General features: G+C 39.0%; 1 protein-coding gene across 5 annotated transcripts in view; it reads left to right on the forward strand.

Moving 5' to 3' along the window:
• The window catches only part of suco (SUN domain containing ossification factor), an 84,152-nt gene that overhangs the window by 32,270 nt on the left and 38,983 nt on the right, over window positions 1-12,899 (forward strand). For all 5 annotated transcript variants that reach the window (XM_068037805.1, XM_068037804.1, XM_068037801.1 and 2 more), the window contains exons 2-8: window positions 1,888-1,978; window positions 2,325-2,426; window positions 5,964-6,106; window positions 6,813-6,944; window positions 7,170-7,344; window positions 9,133-9,256; window positions 9,833-9,954. In XM_068037805.1, coding sequence (XP_067893906.1) covers window positions 1,888-1,978; window positions 2,325-2,426; window positions 5,964-6,106; window positions 6,813-6,944; window positions 7,170-7,344; window positions 9,133-9,256; window positions 9,833-9,954 — 889 coding nt within the window. The remainder of the gene's footprint in view (window positions 1-1,887; window positions 1,979-2,324; window positions 2,427-5,963; window positions 6,107-6,812; window positions 6,945-7,169; window positions 7,345-9,132; window positions 9,257-9,832; window positions 9,955-12,899) is intronic.

Below are 12,899 nucleotides of genomic sequence, written 5' to 3' on the forward strand. Positions count from 1 at the left end.
TATACTCAAGGCAGGGATACTTCTGGGGAATTGAGATGGGGATCGGGCAGAAAAGTGAATTTGAAGATCAGCACTGATCTTAGTGAATGATCAGTACTGTATGGTATACTCCAATTTCTTTTGTTCAAATCAAAGAGTGAGTCTTGCTTCCAAATAACCATTATTAACACGGCCTACTTTGACTGCATTAACATTTTTTCAAAGGAAAAATATGTTGGTTTTCTAATACTGCGCAAATTCGAACTACAGCAAGACCTAAAACTTGCATCTTCCTACTCTGCAGCATGCTATGTTGGTACTTTTAATGCTACACTGTTGATATGCTCCACTATAACCAGCCAGGACTTGCCTTTATGTTTTCTTGGGTAAAAGTATTGATATTTTGCAATCCGTTCCAGAGTCTAACCTTGGTTAAGAAATTCACTTTTTAAAATATTTAACATCCAAATTAGTTAATTAAATAACGATGACTGGGCAGGCGATGTGTTGCAGCTGTAGTATGTGGGGGGCTGGTGGACGCCGGTGCGATCCACAATGACCAGATCTGCAGCAAGTGTTGGCTGCTCGAGGACCTTCGGCTCAGAGTTGATGAGCTGGAGTCCGAGCTGCGGATACTGCGACATCAGGGAGGGGGGAAGAGTTACCTGGACACTGTTTCAGGCGACAGTCACACCCCTTAGATTAATTACATCAAATTTGGACTGTGGTCAAGGATAGGAGGGTGTGACTGAGTGTGAGGCAGGTATGGGGATCCAGATTTTAGCTTTGGAGGAGCCTCAGCCAGTCCCCTTGCCCAATAGGTACGAGGTTCTTGCTCCCAATGTAGATGAGGGTGCAGGCTGCGGAGAGGATGAGCGAACTGACTGTAGCACTGTGGTTCAGAGTGCCATTGAAGTGGGGGGCAAAAGAGAAATGTAGTAGTAATAGGGGATAGCACAGTTAGGGGAATAGATACTGTTTTCTGCAGCAAAGATAGTGTTATGAAGGCTGTGTTACCTACCTGGAGCCAAGGTTAAGGACATCTCTTCTGGGCTAGAGAGGAACTTGGAGTGGGAGGGGAAGGATCCAGTTGTCGTGGTCCACGTAGGTACCAACGACATAGGTAGGACTAGGAAAGGGGCTCTGCTGAGGGACTATGAGCAGCTCGGGGCTAAATTAAAAAGCAGAACCACAAAGGTGGTAATCTCCGGGGAGTACTGGAACAGCTTGGTTAGGGGACTGGCAAGTGCTGGAGCACAGGTCTTCTGTACTATTGCCGGAATATTGTCAAGGGCCATAGCCTTTGCAGTATCCAGTGCCTTCAGTCGTTTCTTGATGTCATGTGGAGTGAATCGAATTGGCTGAAGTCTGGCATCTGTGATGCTGGGGACTTCAGGAGGAGGCCGCGATGGATCATTAACTCGGCACTTCTGATTGAAGATTGTTGCAAATGCTTCAGCCTCATCTTTTGCACTGATGTGCTGGGCTCCCCCATCATTGAGGATGGGGATATTTGTGGAGCCACCTTCTCCAGATAGTTGTTTAATTGTCCACCGCCATTCACGGCTGGATGTGGAGGCTAGATCACTGCAAGATTTTAAGAGAAGGTAGATACATTTTTGCAATCTGAGTTGAGGGCTGCGGGGAGCTGGCACGAAAGAGGAGTTGAGGTCTGTGGCAGATCCGCTATGATCTTTTTGAATGGTGGGGCAGGCTTGAGGGGCCGAGTGGCCTACTCTTGCTCCTATTTCTTATGCTCTTATATTGAATATTAGAAGTTAATTTGCTCAGTGAACTTCCAAGTTGAATTGACTTTTTGTGCTAGTTATCCTAAACTCCTCTACTTCTTTATAAACGTTCATATTTGTAGTCTTAACCACAAGTGTAAAAATTTCTTTCTATTTGCAGGTGCCCTCGGCGGCACATAGGTTGTACCGGGCAACAGGAAAGTTCCTCAACAGTAACAAATTTTGCACAAGATGAGCACTTTGAAGAAAAGGTGAAAAACTGCATTTAAAATTACAATTTAAATATGTTTGTGTTTGCAGAGTAGGTTGTAATAATTTAATACACTTTCAAAGTTAAATCTTTGCTTGTTTTAAGGAAAAGAAGCCTAGAATAGCATTTTTTCCTATTTTTAAATTGACCTGCTAAAGATTTTAAAAAAAAACAATAGTAATCAAGGGGGTGGGGGGCGGTGGCAGTGCAGGTTGGTGGAGAAGAATCAAATTGCAGACTGATTTTTAAAGTGTGTAAATTGTTTGCATGTGTAACTAAGCTATATTATGTTAACTACAAGTTTAGATTTCTGTTAACTCCATTCTGCTCTGTATATTCTAATCTAGCCCAAGCAGGATGTAGCTGATGAATCTGCAGATGTGAAGCCTTCAGATGTCAATGGTCATGTCGATCCCTTACCAGAAGACTGCACAAAAGCAAACAATCAGGTAAGATTTAGTGAATTATAATTCACTATCCTAAACTTAATATAAAACTGTTAATCTGATTTTATGTGCATTGTGAAGTACTCATTTGTAAATTTTGAAATTTAGTGGTTGTAAAGGCAAATAATTTACTTTTGCAAGTTTTGAATCCCACCCTGCTGCTGTTTGAAGCTACCTATTGGTTCTTAGCTTGCTGCCTGTGTGGCAGGAGTAGTCTTGCCACCAGCCATGTGAAATATTTGCAAAAGCCAATTTTGTTCTGCTGCTTGAAGGAGAGCATGAGAAATGTGGGAGGGAGTAAAAGCAGCAAGTTACATTGGTACAGTTCTAGAGTGGAATGCCCTGTAAAATGATGCATTGTATTGTGAACATTCTGACTAGAAGGAAGTAAATATCCAATTAATTTCAGATTGTAATATTTAAAGTGGGAGCAGGTACGAATTGTTTTGATAACTTTATGAAGATATTTTGCCAGTGAGATATTAAATGCTGAGCATGACTGTGTTGCTACTTTTAGATTGGAAAAGGTTTGCTCATTCACCACATTGCTTTGCTGATGGATGGATGACCTATTATGCACTACCCACGCCCTCTTTCATAGGATCAAATAGTTGACTCCATACTGTAAGCTTGTGTTCATTGTTAACACACTCTGCTTTAAAAGCAAGTTTACGCTGCTGGTTTTTAAGTTCATGCCTTTTTTAAATTAAGCATTTTATTATCCTGACACTCCTCTTCAAGGCACTTCTGTTTTGGATTCCATAGCTATCCTTAGATTACTGTCTGGTAGCTTGTACAAAAGCCCATTATTCACACATGAGCCTCAGCAGTTAATGGGAGGTAATTTGGCTCCTGTAGGGCATCCATAGTTGGCAGCGATTTGGTCATCACCTAGCAATGGCTCACATGAGAAGTTGGGGATAATGATTCAGGCTTGGGAATCCTGTCACTCTTCCTCCCCTCCCTAACCCAGATGCAGTAGGGCAATTGTAGCATTTCTGTATACCTTTCTGAAGTGAGGTAACTTAGCAAAAAGCAGGAATTTAGTCTGGAGCCTTACGGTCTCTGGCACACCAATTCACTGCCATTTGGGGAGCCAGTATAAATAACATGTTAATTTTCAAAAATATAGGGCATACTAATTATACAACTATAGATATTGTGAATGAACTGAAGGTTACTGGGTGGCACAGTAAATTTGCATTGTGTTCTTTAACCTCTGTGACCTAAGTTGAAACCAGCCTGTACTTGAGATAATGTCCTCTGGTTATAAGGATCTTGTGTGAAATTAGTTTGGACAATCTCCAATCTGTTTCCCAGTAGATGCAAGGTACAAAGTTGTTCGTAATTTAGTGTGCAGTGGCATTGCCGCTGAGGTCACAATTATGGTTAGTGTGTGAGCTGAAAAAAGCTACACCAGTGCAGTAAAGTGAGGACTCTAAGGTGAGGGCAAAGTAGAGGGAGCTGCTATTCATCTGAGTCTGCTGTAACTGAGCAGGGACTGAAATACTAGGGCTGCGTAACAAAAACAGATATTCCATTAGAGATTGATGGCTTTCTTGAGGAAAAGGTTCACCCAGAAGTAACTATATTTACACAGCACCTTTTTTAATAATTAGAAAATGTCCCCAGGCAGTTACATGGGGCGAAAAAATAAAAGGATTGGACATAGCAATGGGAGGTGGGAATTGGTGGGGTAATCCAAAAGGTTAGTTTTGAGATGATTCTTAAATGTGGAGAGGGAAGTAGAAAGATGTAGGAGTTTCTGGAGGGAAACTCAAAATTTCATGCTGAGATAGCAGTAGGCTTTGCTACCACTGAGGCTGGGAGGGTGGTGGGAGCAATGATCCAAAGGCCGGAGTCTGAACATCAATGGGTTTGAGAGGGGTTTTAAAGCCATAAAAGGTATCTGATGAATGATAGCCATGCTATAGAGAGAGGTGAAGACTTGGATGAGAATTTTAAGTTAGTTTTGAAATGCAGAGAGCCAGTGTAGAGGATGAAGATGATGGTCAGGTTGTACTTCATGTGGGACAGGGCACAGGTAGCTGAGTGAGCTGCATTGTTTCCCCATTTCAGTAATCTGAAATTTTAAGAGTATTGTATTGATGTGCATTGCTCCTGTTTGTTAATAGTTGAGAAGGACCGTTTAATTTGGGGGTCAGCTGCCTGTATTCTGCGTCTCCTGTTCACCGTCAGCTCTGTGCTTGCTGACCTACATTGGCTCCCAGTTAAGAAATGGCTTGCTTTTTTTCCTTCCCATTCTTGTTTTCAAATCCCTTCATGGCCTCCATTTTTGTTTGATTATGCTCCTGTGAATTGCCTTGGGATGTTTTACTATATTAAAGATGCTATATAAATGCAACTTGCTGTTGCAAAATCATTTTATTCGATCCAGTGAAATAGTTTTTTTAATATATAACCTAGAAAAAAAAAGTTTCTACTTGGACCAGATAGGAGCATCTGAATGTGCAATGCTGTCAATTTGTCAGTAGAGGGAAATAACATGTTAATTTGTTTTGCAATTCTAAGGGGAGAAAATATTTTAAAATGCAAAGCTTCAGGTAGCACATCTTAAATTTTATTTTTAAAATGCCAGATGAGCTACCCTGTTTGGCAAACTTCATTATGTAATTGCTATGGTAGCAGAAGTGCATTTTCAAGGCAATGGAAGTTCATAATAGCTTGGATTTTGCTATCAATAGCGAAGGAACGGCACTCAGTATTCACACTGCTGATAGACCGCAGTTTTCACATGCTTCTCTGCATGGTTTCCTCTAATCCACTATCTTTTCCAGCATGGTACCTTTTATGGGGTATCTGGCATTTGTGAGCAGGGAAAGAAATGAACAATCTGTGTCTCAGTGAGATTCTTCAGGTTCCAAACCAGGAAGCATAAAACAGGAATTATAAATTAGATTTAAATGATGTACAGAAAGTGAAATCAAGATTAAAACATACAGATTGGATTAAAGCAGAGAGCAATGAGACACTGTCAAAAAGAGAACAATTTAAATCTCCAATAAAAATTTTCTTTTTAAAAAAATCAGATTCACGCTTGTAAAGTTAATTTTAAGGCCAGGGATATTGTTTGGTAATTATCACTTATTACATAGTCTTTAAAAACTCACACCTGAATGCACCAGCCTTTTTTCGGCTGTTTTTAGTGTGGAACTAGTGGGCATGTAACAGTGTGTTCATGCTGTTGCAGTTATTTCAACGCCACATCTATCAGTGAGGATTGCCACAGCATACTCTGGAGTAGCAGGGTATCTTTCTGACAGCAACTTCTGGATTTCCAAATTTAACTGCTCAAGTGTGAATGCCAGACGTTGCTGTGCGACCATTATTAGCGCAAAATCTGAACCATGTTATTGTTCATCAGAATTTTAAGTGAAATGTTGGGACAGCATGACAGCTGTGCAACAAATGCACTGAAGAAACTTCTAAGTTTCCATTTCATCCACATTGTGCTCCTAATTAAACACTTGTATGTTAAAGAATATTTGATCTTAAACATGAACTTTTCTTTTTATATAGCATGCGAATTCTGAACCATCTGATTTTCCTGAACCCGGTCTGGAGCCTTCTGTAGGACTGGAGGAACCTTCTAGTATAGCTGCTAGTACTGATAACTTTTCCAGTTCGACTACCTCAGAGAATGCCTCATTCTCACAGAATAGGCAAGTGTCCTATTCTATAATTATAATTATCATTACCATGCGTTTACCAAGAATGCAGGACTAGCTGCCCTGCAGCCATCTCATAGATGTTACATTAGATACTATAATAGATATGGCATAGTAATTCTTTGTCATTTGATATACAAGAACTGTTTAAATGTGATGTTGATCACAACTCTCAAATGGCTAGTTGAATGAGATAAGCAGACACTTGTAAGTAGGAATTTTAAAATAAACCTAGATCAATAAAAGTTGATCAGCTTCCATAATTTTTTCTGATGTCAAATTTCAATCAGTGCTCTGGTCTGACTTTCCATTTGAGGCATAATTTTGTTTTGAAATTTAAATAACCAAAGTAATGTGAAGTTTGCTCTAAATGCCTTAAAGGATTGTCTTGTCATCAGTGGCCTAAAATGATGATGTGGTGGTGATTCTTCTCAAAGCACTTACACACCAGTATGATTTAATGGTTAAGGATATGAGAAGCAATCAGAATGAAAGTGAAAATCTCTACCCCTAACTTTTAACAATTGAGTTTGGTTCACATTTGTGGTACTGTTTTTTTTTTAAAGCCTTTGTTGTTCAGTGTATGTGTATCTTTTTTTTTTCTTTAGGTTTCCTATTTAGAATAGTCCAGGCAGGTTGGAGGAAAGTTCCTTTCGTGTGAAGCAATATGTTAAACAGTATCATTATTTCTTTCCCATAGTGCAATAGAAAATTCCAGTGATGATATTCCCGTATTAAGCTATGAACAGTCAAAAACTGACTGTGATGCTGGAGGGAAAAGTGAGGCTATTCCTCAAAGCAAGCCCCCCTCCTATGTTAGTCTACCTGAAAGGTGAGTATTGAATGAGGCTCACATTGCTTTACATGTAATATTTTTTTTCTGCCGTGCTGGATCTGCAGTATCTGATTGCTTTCACGCTCTGCTTGCTTCTCATTATTATAAACACAAGCTCAGTGTTGCAAGTGAAAACACTAATATTAAAAGACAACATTAATTTGGCTACAATATTTTTGGCTACAGAATGGTGCATTTAGAGAACTATTCTTTTACTTTTAGTCCTCCGGAGAAACCAAGTGATGTTAGGAAAACTCTTTTGAATGGCAAAAGAAAAGCACCTGAATCTGAGTTTTCCGAGATTCCAAAGACAGTCTTGGCTGAAGCTGATGGACAGAAGCCAGCAATAGAGAAAACGTCCAACACATCACAAGACTTGCTCAAAGAGTCGACCGAGGTAAGTGCTCGTGCAGTCAGACATAATGTCTAAGGATTTTTGTAATGTTTGTCCATTTTAGTCTTTAGGGTGCTTAGATGCTTCACCGAGAGCTCCTTGCTGTCTTAATTGATAACATTGTCTGTTTTTGCAATAGATTTGTTCAGTATCCTTGTTTGTGTTCTATGTTTCATAAATCTAAGAGTATTTACAAAGCACTAGACATTTAATGGCATTTTTCAGTGTAGCATGTTTATACTTTTAATGGCTGCACTGGAAAATCTAGCAAAACAGTCAATGCTGACAACTTTGTCCCAACTTCTATAGTAAAATGTTACCAATATTAAATAAATAAAGGCCGAGTGAAATTGGGTTGTAAATTAAAATATTTGATTGAAAACATAGGAACTTTTTTCTTCAATGTTTGTGTCTTGGACAGAGTCTTGGATATAGTTGAATTTGAGTAATTTAGCTGAGAGCAAATAATAGTGAAAAAATATGATCCATGTTTTTAACTTCTAAGAAACAAAGAACTGAGGGTGGAGTGTCTCCTTTGTATGTAATTGGCAATTCCAGCGCAAAACAGTTCAAAGTTTTTTGATCTTCCCCTCATTTGCATATCACCAAACGCAAAATCTGCCAGGAGCCAGTGAGATCAGGCAGCGTTTTAAAACATAATTCTTAACAAATTGCTTTTAAAAAATATTCCGAGTGGTAACTTAGTAAAATTTGATTTATACAGCTGAAAATGGGTTTATCACAAAGTTTTAAATTGGCATCAGTCAGATATCTGCAAGTAATCCAATTTTAAATTACTTGAAATGACTTTAAAGAATCTACTAAACCATTTTCTCAGGTTGGGATACAGTAGCGAGTTCCTTCATAAATTCATTCAAAACCTACTTTTTAGTGTCCTTACACCCAAAAGCTCCAGCTTAATGTTTGGAACTTGCTTGAATGCCTGCAAGCGAGCACAATTGGTGGAAACTCCCAGTGGTGATTAATTCAACCTGGAGTTGTGGCCAGTTTTGTGGGTGGGGCCTGCTTCTGGCACAAGATTTCCAAAACTGGTGCATACGTTCATGAAAACTGGAGTTGCTCTGAATGGAATTTGCGCTTAAAATTCCTCTGTCTTATGCACTGATTATGCCAGCATCAGGGGAATTGCACTGATTATAAAAAAAAAATGCAGTTGAACAGAAACTGCAGCTTCTGGTGCTTTTTTTTTTGTGGGGGGGGGGGGAGGTTTAACGTTCTGATTTTGGGGCCAAATTCAATTCCACCAACCCATCCACCTCTGCAGAGCAATAGATGGGAGTCAGTGACTATAAGGAAATCATACAGTTCACAAGTTCATTTTAATATGTTAATACTGTAACACTCAAGCAGTGTGCCACCTAAGCCCTAAAGACTGCAGTTAAGGAAAAAAATGAAATGGCGTTGCAAAGTGCAGGTATCGTTTGGCAGTTGGGTGGGGGGGGTGCACAGGGAGTGGGGTAGTCGTGTGTAATGTTTCAACTTGGGAGGATATTTTGTTTTCTCCAATTTATGGAATTTTTGACTGGACATTACAAAATGATCCTCTGGCTCGTGAAATTAAGATACTGCAGCTGAAGTAAAATGATGATCCAGTGTATATAGGTTTAGGAGGATGTGCACTAAAGTACTAAATACAGTTTAGTCATCATACTTGTTCAAATGCATTTAGTATTCTTGTGTTTCCAGCAATAAAACATTCATCGATGCCAAGTATCAATATTTTAAATCCAAGCCTGTATGAATTTAAACTATTTTCTTTGCACTATGTAGGACACTGAAGTTTCAAGAGCACTCGATACTGGAGACTCTTCTGTAATTCCATCCAAAGATTCAGGAGACATTCCCTCATTTGATGAATGGAAAAAGAAAGTTATGGAAGAAGAGAAAGAGAAAAGTAAGCATTGGAATTGCGCTGGCCATTGAGAATCTACTTTTGAAGTTTCCTCGGGGAATAGAAACGTATAAAAGCACAAGACCAGAAGAGACTGTGCAGTCCCATCTGTCTGGCTGCAATAATGTACATTACTCAATCACCCACTCAAATATATCTATCGAATTCTGTTGGGTTTTTTCCCACCAAATCCACTTAAATGCCTCTCCATGCAGATGATTGTGCACATTCACCACTCTATGCAAAGTAAAAAAAATCTAAACAGTCTATGCACCTTCCTGCTTGACTTGTATTTGTCTTCCCTGGCTTGTTTCACATAGTTTCCCACATGGTAGAAGCCTTGATTTGTTTGCATGTCCTAGCATGGGAATTACTTTGATATTGAAAGATAGAATCATAATCTGATTTGCATAGTTCTGTGCCTTTGTATTTTAATGGTGATTTAAATTTTGAGTCATCATGATTCCTAGTCATAAAAGAATAACTGAACTGAAACAATCAAGTGCAAAGTTAGAATAACTTGGGGTTAGAATTAATATAATTATAGTTTTGGTAACGAAGATAACTTTTTTTTTTCAGGCCAGTCATTGCATACTTCTAGTGCTGGGCTCCATTCTGCCAAAAAGCTACAGAAAAACTTCAATAATTATGCCTCCGTTGAATGCGGAGCGAAAATCCTGGCTGCTAATCCAGAAGCAAAGGTATTTTCTGTTATTAAAATAAACATATTGGCAATAATTTATTTGTTGTATCCTGTTGTACTACATTTGTAGTGTGACATTAGTATGTTTCTGTTGCTAAGTATAAAACCAAAATTGTAGACCTCCTCTGCATAATACTGCACTAGTAGGGGTAGCACTAAACAGCTTGAAATTAAGTAGCAGCTTTTTAATGTGTTCGCAAGTGATTTGAATTCCTCAAAAAATATTTTAACAAAAACAGTCAAATTGAAGAAATGTTGGACCAGTTATTTTTTTCGAGGGTCATCAAGAGTACACTGAACTAGTTTGGCAACGTTTACTGGTTGTCACGTGACTAGTTTTAAAAATAGAACAGAAACCCTGGTAACTGGAGCAGGCCTTCACGCGCCCATTGACAGCCAGGGAGCAGCAGTGCACACCTGAGAACAGCAGCAAACTCACAAGCTTTTGGTTGTCGTGTCAGTGTTTGCCTTCTGGAATGAGGGGGGTTAGCGCCTGCTGCTGAAGTGTCACGGAGGAAGAGACCAGATTCTTGCTGAATGTTTAAAGAGTCAAGTCTGCAGAAGGAGAAGAGAATGCCCTAGGAAGCAGAGAAGACCACAACCCAGCTCGGGTTTCAGCACCTCTCTTCATTTAAACAAAAAAGCTTGAGCAGTCCACTCTGTCACCTCATCTCGTTTCCTGTCTTTGAAGAAAAGCCTGCTAAATTAATTCTCAATGCAGCCTGAAAAGAACTGTTTTTTAAAAAAAATTCCAGAGACCTGTCTACGTATACTCTGAGGCTAGACTGTATGCCAGTTTTTGAACACAACATATCTCATCTCATCTGTTTTCTTCAAGAATGAGCAAGTATTCAGCCCAAGTGTGTTTTTGTCTGTAACAGCTCTGAACAAAAATCCTTTTTATTTTTCCGGCATATGTGTGTGTGAAAGCATGAGGGGCTAAAGTAAAAAGGAACTTTAAAATTTCAATCTGTGTTTATGCTTTACTTTGTTACTGGTTAAGACTTGTTTTATAATAAACTGATGGTTTTGTGTTCCTTTAAAGAAACCTGATTAGTGTGTTTTATTCTTGGAAAAATAGTGTATATGATTGACTGTATTGCTAAGTGGGAAAATGTAAATATATGTTGTGACCTGTGGAGAATTGGAACTAGAATGAACAATGCCTCGGTTGTAACAAACCTTTTATTAAAAAAAAAGTCTAAGGTACTTTCCAGATAAGAATAACATGCTGAGCTTGAAAAGAGATTTGAGAGGGTGACCAAAACCTGCTTGAGACCTCCAAAGGAGAGAGAAATGGAAATCTTTTGGGAGGAACTTCAGCAGCAGGATCTCAGCTGCTAAGGGGTTTAGTGCACAAGAGGCTGGGAGGGGAACACAGGACTTAGTGGAACGAAGACGAGGAACAATTTGAAGATGAGGATTTATACTTGGATGCAAGAACGGCGAGACAATGTAGATGGGTGAGCAGGACTCAAAGTTTTGACTGAGTTGGAATTTATGGAGGAAGGGAGGCCAGCAAGTAGTGTTGTCACTGGGCCAGAACTTACTGTCAAAATAAGGGTGAGGCTGATGGCACTAACTGTTAATTCTGGGTAAATGGTACAGCAACTTCAGGCAAGTGGTTAAATGCAAAAATCCAGAAGTTGCTGTCTCAGTTGTGCTATTCTGCTGTTGGCTTTGCTGAAACAGCAACTTGTTATCTGCCGCACCATTGACATTTGAATGTCACAAAGTTGCTGTATTTGCGCAGCAGATGTGCACGAAATTCACGGCAAATATTTAGGGGCTGTATTTAGTGACTTAAATACCCTTTTTAATTGGTTAATCAACACCTGGCAATGAAAATTAACTTTAAATGTGAAATATTATACTTCAAGTTTTGAATTTTTCATATTTTCTAAAACCAGATCTTTAAATAATTCTGTCTCTCGCGCGCGCTCCCTGTGGGTGATCAAAGGATATGTGGAAGAACACAGTGTAGCCCCACGAGGTTCATAATTTTCAAACAGTTGAACCTCATCAAATCTGAAGGATCTACAGGTGATCAGTTGCTAATTTCAACATAATTTACATACACATTCCTCAGTCTGGTACAACCTATGGAGAAGTATGGTCCACTTTTATCCATTTGATTCAAATTAATCTCAACAATTGGAAATCAAAGTCTTGAAATTTAATGAACTGTTCATCAAAATACAGAACTTTGTGGATTTGGGCTGATTAATCAAGCACGCAATGCAGTATGTCTAGTGCCTTTTTAAAGTTGTTTTGGTGCAGTGCTAAGTATTTGATTCCCAATTTAGTAAATGGGTTGTATGACATCCCTGTCAAATTGATCTTCAAAAATTTTACTGTTTAGTGTCTCGACTCAAGTGGATGACCCAGTGGGTTAGCATGCTATCTCAAATTTCTTTTAAGAGTAGGGGTTCTATTTAAGTCCAGACTGAAAAGTTGAGTCCTTAAGTAATGGGTGACATGAGTTTGGGTAGTGTTGATCCCATTTTTCACCAATCTTGAACCCACAACACTGACTGAGCAAGGTGATGAAGATGTAGGAACTATTACATATTCACACTGATGCAGAAAAAGGTTCCCTTTCAAGGTTTAAGTTTAGGATGTGGATTGAGCTGAATGTAATTTATTCTAAATACAAGTGTATTGGGATAATTTGCTACATTAAAGGTGCTACATAAATGTAAGTTGTTGAATGGTAGCCAGTCTGCAAATGTCAATTGATTCTGAGCACCCAAATTCTTCAGCCCTCTCACCCGTCCTGATAAACATGCACTGTAAATTATACAGGATGGATTAGGTTCAAAACTTCAAACCTCTGCATTCTCTGTCATTAAAAATATTGCTTTAGGAATGTGCAAGTAAGGGAGCACTTGCCCTTTGTTATCTACCAATGTAAAAAGTTGAGTACTGATGGTGCTTTGACAA

This window comes from Heterodontus francisci, chromosome 8, assembly GCF_036365525.1.
Source record: "Heterodontus francisci isolate sHetFra1 chromosome 8, sHetFra1.hap1, whole genome shotgun sequence".
Taxonomy (NCBI): domain Eukaryota; kingdom Metazoa; phylum Chordata; class Chondrichthyes; order Heterodontiformes; family Heterodontidae; genus Heterodontus; species Heterodontus francisci.